The sequence below is a fragment of the Bufo gargarizans genome, chromosome 6 (assembly GCF_014858855.1).
Source record: "Bufo gargarizans isolate SCDJY-AF-19 chromosome 6, ASM1485885v1, whole genome shotgun sequence".
NCBI lineage: Eukaryota > Metazoa > Chordata > Amphibia > Anura > Bufonidae > Bufo > Bufo gargarizans.
In genome coordinates, this window is record NC_058085.1 from 347,358,185 (window position 1) to 347,364,184 (window position 6,000).

The 6,000-nt window shown below is 40.2% G+C and overlaps 1 protein-coding gene across 1 annotated transcript in view; it reads left to right on the forward strand.

The window, feature by feature from the left end:
* The window catches only part of LOC122942206 (inactive heparanase-2-like), a 38,592-nt gene that overhangs the window by 13,036 nt on the left and 19,556 nt on the right, over positions 1-6,000 (forward strand). The window contains exon 3 of the mRNA XM_044299705.1: positions 5,357-5,450. Within this exon, the coding sequence (XP_044155640.1) occupies positions 5,357-5,450 (94 nt within the window). The remainder of the gene's footprint in view (positions 1-5,356; positions 5,451-6,000) is intronic.

The window sequence follows — 6,000 nt, forward strand, 5'->3', positions numbered from 1 at the left end:
AAAATGGATTCGGCATTTATTTTTTTTCACCTTTTTTTCAGTCTGCGCATGCGCAGAACGGAAGGAGGGATCCGGCATTCAGGTATTCTGAATGCCGGATCCGGCACTAATACATTCCTATGGGAAAAAATGCCGGATCCAGCGTTCAGGCAAGTCTTCAGTTTTTTTCGCCGGAGATAAAACCGCAGCATGCTACGGTTTTCTCTTTTGCCTGATCAGTCAAAAACGACTGAACTGAAGACATCCTGATGCAAACTGAACGGATTGCTCTCCATTCAGAATGCATGGGGATTAAACTGATCAGTTCTTTTACGGTATAGAGCCCCTGTGACGGAACTCTATGCCGGGAAAAGAAAAACGCAAGTGTGAAAGTACCCTTAGCCCACCAACTACCGATTGGTGATTGTGACAAAAACACAAAAAAGTCTAAATATAAAATTATGTCTAGCTGACAGTTTATTTGTATATAATGCCTTTACTTAATAATCAAATGTATTGCGTATCATTACATCAATAAAAACCAACATAAAATGACATACAGGTAACAATGACTATTCTCGGTCCCTTGATATATTGTTACATTATTATACATGGGGAGCTCACTCATAAAAAATAATCTAATGATAAAAGGTTCGGCTTTATTATTCCATAGTTAGGCGTAAGATCTAAATCAAATCCAACTTGTTAGCGCTGTTTGTGCTTATATTAGGACTTGTGGTGCAATATGGATCATTCCAATATTTTATGTAGGTCCACAGTGACCCTTATATTGCTTTTATCGGGTCTTGATATTCTTGGTCCCTTAATATATTGTTATGTTATTATACATGCGGAGCTCATGAATAAAAAATTTAAATAAATAATCATAATGGGTTCGGCTTTATTTATTTCAATGAAGAAAAAGACATATGGCATTAATATCAGACAGTTAAATTTTCATGAACTCCCCCCCCCCCTCCTCTCTTCGTCTCCCAGCACAGACGGCCCAACTAGACTTGGTATATCTGGCTACACTTCCTTTAATTCAACCTCAATTAGGCCTGCTGTGTACTTGAGCTAGCATATGGGGTGTCTCAGGTATGATAAGTAGCCCCACCTGGTAGACATTATGATTTTGCCTTATCTCGTCTCTATCACGTGTCTTTAAGATACAACAGCCCTTTAGGCTGAGTTCACACGGGCGAGATTTCCGCGCGGGTGCAATGCGTGAGGTGCACTGAATCCGGACCCATTCACTTCTATGGGGCTGTGCACATGAGCGGTGATTTTCACGCATCACTTGTGCGTTGCGTGAAAATTGCAGCATGCTCTATATTGTGCGTTTATCACGCAACGCAGGCCCCATAGAAGTGAATGGGGCTGCGTGAAAATCGCAGCATCCGCAAGCAAGTGCGGATGCGGTGCGATTTTCACGCACGGTTGCTAAGATGAAAGTCTATTCACAGTATTATTTTCCCTTATAACATGGTTATAAGGGAAAATAATAGCATTCTTTAATACAGAATGCATAGTAGAAGGTCAATTGACCTATTTGCAGATCACATGGTCCGTGGTGATGGACCATGTGATGAGCTCAGTGATGTCACCACAGGTCCTTTTACAGGTCCTGAAGAAAGAACAGGAGACCGGCAGCTACGCAATCAATTGAAGGATGTGAGTTAATTTTTATTTAATTTTTTAACCCTCAATTGACCTTGTACTAAGCATTCTGTATTAAGAATGCTATTATTTTCCCTTATAATCATGTTATAAGGGAAAATAATGACATCTACACAACCTTAAACCCAAACCTGAACTTAAGTGAAGAAGTTCGGGTCTGGGTACCACCACATTCAGTTTTTTCTCACACGCGTGCAAAACGCATTGCACCCGCGCAATAAAAACTGAACAACGGAACGCAATCGCAGTCAAAACTGACTGCAATTGGGTACCTACTCGCGCGGGTTTGCCGCAATGCACCCGGAACGCATCTTGAGCCAAAACGTGACGCCCGTGTGAACCCAGCCTTAATCTATCTGAAGTCTGCCTAGATTGTTTGCTTGTTTCCCTCTAAGGTACCATGTTGTCAGTCGTAAGGGTGATTCTATCGCTTGTATTTCCTCATCTAATGAGAATGCTTCAATAAAGGTTTTCCAATATAAAAAAAATGTGTGTCAGTTTTGTTTTTCTACGTTCCACCTCCACTAACTCCAACATGAAACACCTCTTTATCTGAGAGACCACGTTAAAGGATTGTGGACATTCCGGCTTTAGCCACTGAGCTAGTAAGTAGTGTTGATCACGAATATTCGAATTGCAAATTATTATTGCGAATATCTTCTCTTCGAGAATTTGCGAATATTTAGAATCTAGTGATTTTTTTTTAAATCAGTACACATGATCCCTCCCTGCTTCTAGCTTGTGGGCCAATGAGAAGGCTGCAGTATCTTTGACTTTAGGAGTAGTGTTGATTGCGAATTTTCATAATGCAAATTTTTGTAATGAGAATTTTCGCAATGAGAATTTTCGTAATATAATAATTCGCTATATTGCTATACATTCCTGTTTTAGAATATTACGAATACTCTAAAAAAATATATAGCAATATAGCGAATATTCGATAAAAAATACGAATATAGAGCAATTTAGCGTATATAGTGCTATAATCTTCTTTGTCTAATAATTTTTTTCTCATCTGAAGTTCAGAAGGATTATAGCACTATATTAGCTAAATTGTTCTACATTTGTTTTTGCTTTCCGAATATTCGCTGTATTGCTATATATTCTTGTTTTACGAATATATTTTACGAATATTCTAAAAAACAAATATATATTAGTTTTTTTAGAATATTCGTCTTTTAAAAAAAAATCTGTACAGTTGTTTCACTTTGGCATACTCCTCCCCGACAAGCATCCCCGTCACCATGGGAACGCCTGGGAGTTAGAATATATCATTGGATCTGAGTTTTTACAATCTCATTGATTCTCATTATGAAAATTCGCATTACGAAAATTCGCAATCAACACTACTCCTAACGAATATTCGAATTTGCGAATATTCAACGAATATTCTACAAAATATTCACGAAATATTGCAAATTTGAATATGACCCCTGCCGCTCATCACTACTAGTAAGCATCGTTGTGCTGCTAATAGTATCAGGTGTGTTATCATTGGGACATGATGGTGCTGTGTGGTGCTGTGGAAAATAGATAGTACTGGTGACTCTGGTAACTGTATGCGTAGTTTGTCTACCAATAATTGACGCATCTTCCCCCAAAATTCACCCACCTTAGTGCATTGCCAGAGACCACGGAAAAGATTGGTGTTTTCTATCTGACATTTGTTTCCCTCCACACCTCATTTACCGTTGCGGAGCATACTCTCTTCCATATCTCCAAAACCTCTGTCGGAGTATTTAGGTAATTCTTTTTCCCAATTATGAAAAACGGATGTGACTTCTTTCCTTGATATATTGCTTCTTATGTCTCTGTATAGAGACGCAAGAGTGGCGGTTGAGTCCGTCTGTCCAATCATTAGATCAAAGTCGTTTTGGGAGAGTTCGGTAGAGCGATCCCGTAGTTTGGCCTTGAGTCAACTAATGATGCAGTAGTAGGACAGGAAAGAGGAATCTTTCACTGCCATTTTCAACCTAAATTCCTGGAAGGTGTGATATCTTCATTGCACCGGGTTCCAAAAATCGGATAGTGTTTGAGTTCCATGCCATCTCAGTGTCTTTCCCGCTACTGATAGGCCTAGATGTTTGGAGCATTGAAAAGATAGACCAAAGAGTTTTCTGACCGTCTTCCTCGACGCATATGTGTCTATAAATAACAAACTACGCCTAGCTTTAGGGGGGATATCTGTGAATTTGGTATGTAATAAGGTATCTAGGTTCCGCGGACTTGAGGAGGTCTGATTCTAGTAAATAGTTTGAGTATCTGTCTCTCTTTTTTATCCAATCTATACAATGTCTCATGAGGCTTTCCAGATTGTATGTGCGAATATCAGGGAAGTTGATGCCACCATGTGTTTTTAGTCAGTTGAGGGTTTTTAGAGATATTCTTGGCCTTTTTGTAGCCCATATGAAGGATCTAAATGATGTTTCCAGTGTTAGAAGATCTTGGTGTTTTAATGAGTAGGGGGATCGTTTGCATGAACTACAGTAACTTGGGAGCACTCATCATTTTATAAGGTGACATCTCCCTACGGCCTCATGCAGACGACCGTTCCGTTTTAGCGGACCGGGCGGCCCATTGTAGACATGCCAATTCTTGTCTGCAAAACGGACAAGAATAGGACATGTTATATTTTTTTTTGCGGGGCTACGGAACGGAGCAACGGATGCGGACAGCACACAGAGTGCTGTCTGCATCTTTTGCGGCCCATTGAAGTGAATGGGTCCGCATCCGAGATGCAAAAACTGCAGGTTGGATGCGGACCAGAACTACGGTCATATGCATGAGGCCTAAGATGGTTATTGGGAGATGCATCCATCTGTCTAGATCTCCCATTATATTTTTAATCGGGGTAGGGGGGGAGGGGAGTTTAAAGTATAAAGAGAGTTTGGTGTTTTACCTATTAATATCCCAAAATATTTTATTGATGTATGTGTGATAGCTATTGGGCTTCTTACTTGTTTCCGCTACATAGGGGAAGATGGTTTGGTAGTTTGCATTTATGTTGATTGACCTTGAACCCTGACATAGTAGTTAGCTGACTCGGGTAACAGGTGTACTAAGAAAAACAAAATGTCCTCCGCAAATAGAGTATGCCGTATTTTCTCGTTATAGATACTCATTAGATGTTGGGGATTACAACTCACGGCTCCGGCTGATTTGGAATCACGAGACGCCGAGACCAGCGTGCATGAGGTCAATAAGCGGACATGTGTTGCAAACCTTTTGGCTTCTATTTTTTTCAAGTCGGCGGTGGGCTCAGCGTCTCGTGATTCCAACGGCGCATGCGCGGCAGAATCATCTAACCGGCACTGAACACCACTACATGATACACACATAATATAGATAACTATAATACCACCACCTAAAGTATCTACATTATACCACTATAGTGTGCCCCAAAAACACCACCATATCATGCACACATACCGTAATACAGCCATTTATAATACTGCCACATAATGCTCAGTTAATCCTACTTTACAGTGCCCAAGTAACAGTGCAACATATAAAAAAATTATGCCGTTTATAAATGCTCACCTGCTTGGCAATGATGTGTGGGCAGAACGTGGAGATTAGATAATGAGCTGCAGGGACAGGAACCGGTGTGTGTGAATTGTAGGGACAGTGCTAAGGACGATATGTAGGTGCTCTTCTATATCTGATTACTCTCTTGTTCTGTTTTCTTGTTCTGCAGGCGGCGTATCTGCAGAAATCTGGGGTAAACTGTGTAGTACTCGAGAGGCGCCACGTGATTGGCGGAGCAGCAGTTACTGAAGAGATTATTCCAGGTGAAAAAAATATTTTTTTCTTCCCTAAAAATGCTATAAATATTTTGGGAACAACGGTAATAACAGCTGATAATAAAAAGAAATAACAGCCATCTTTCCCCATTCAAAAATGCACAGATGAAAGTTTTTTCAGAATAAAAAAAAACATAGCTGCATTAAAAAAAAATATAAATAATCTGAGAAGCAGCACCACACTTGCCCATTGGTTGTGTCTGGTACTGCAGCTTAGGATGTACAAAGGTGGTGAATTATTTCCATTACACATTCTGAAATAAATCCATTGGAAAGCCATGAGAACAACATTTTAATGCATTACATGCAGGTTTTGCTACTAATTTCCTGCATCCAGATTTCACCCTAAGCTGGTAGCTACAGACCAGCTGTAATGATGTCTCCAATACACACTTATAGACAGGAGATTTTTCTTCCTACTCTCTCACTCAGAAGCACCATATATGTGTCACAGTATCTCCCATGACAGAGGTGAGAAGATTGGAGAGATTGGCAGCCCGTGAGGGTATCTGACAGTCTCTCTGTTTCTCCTTTCAGT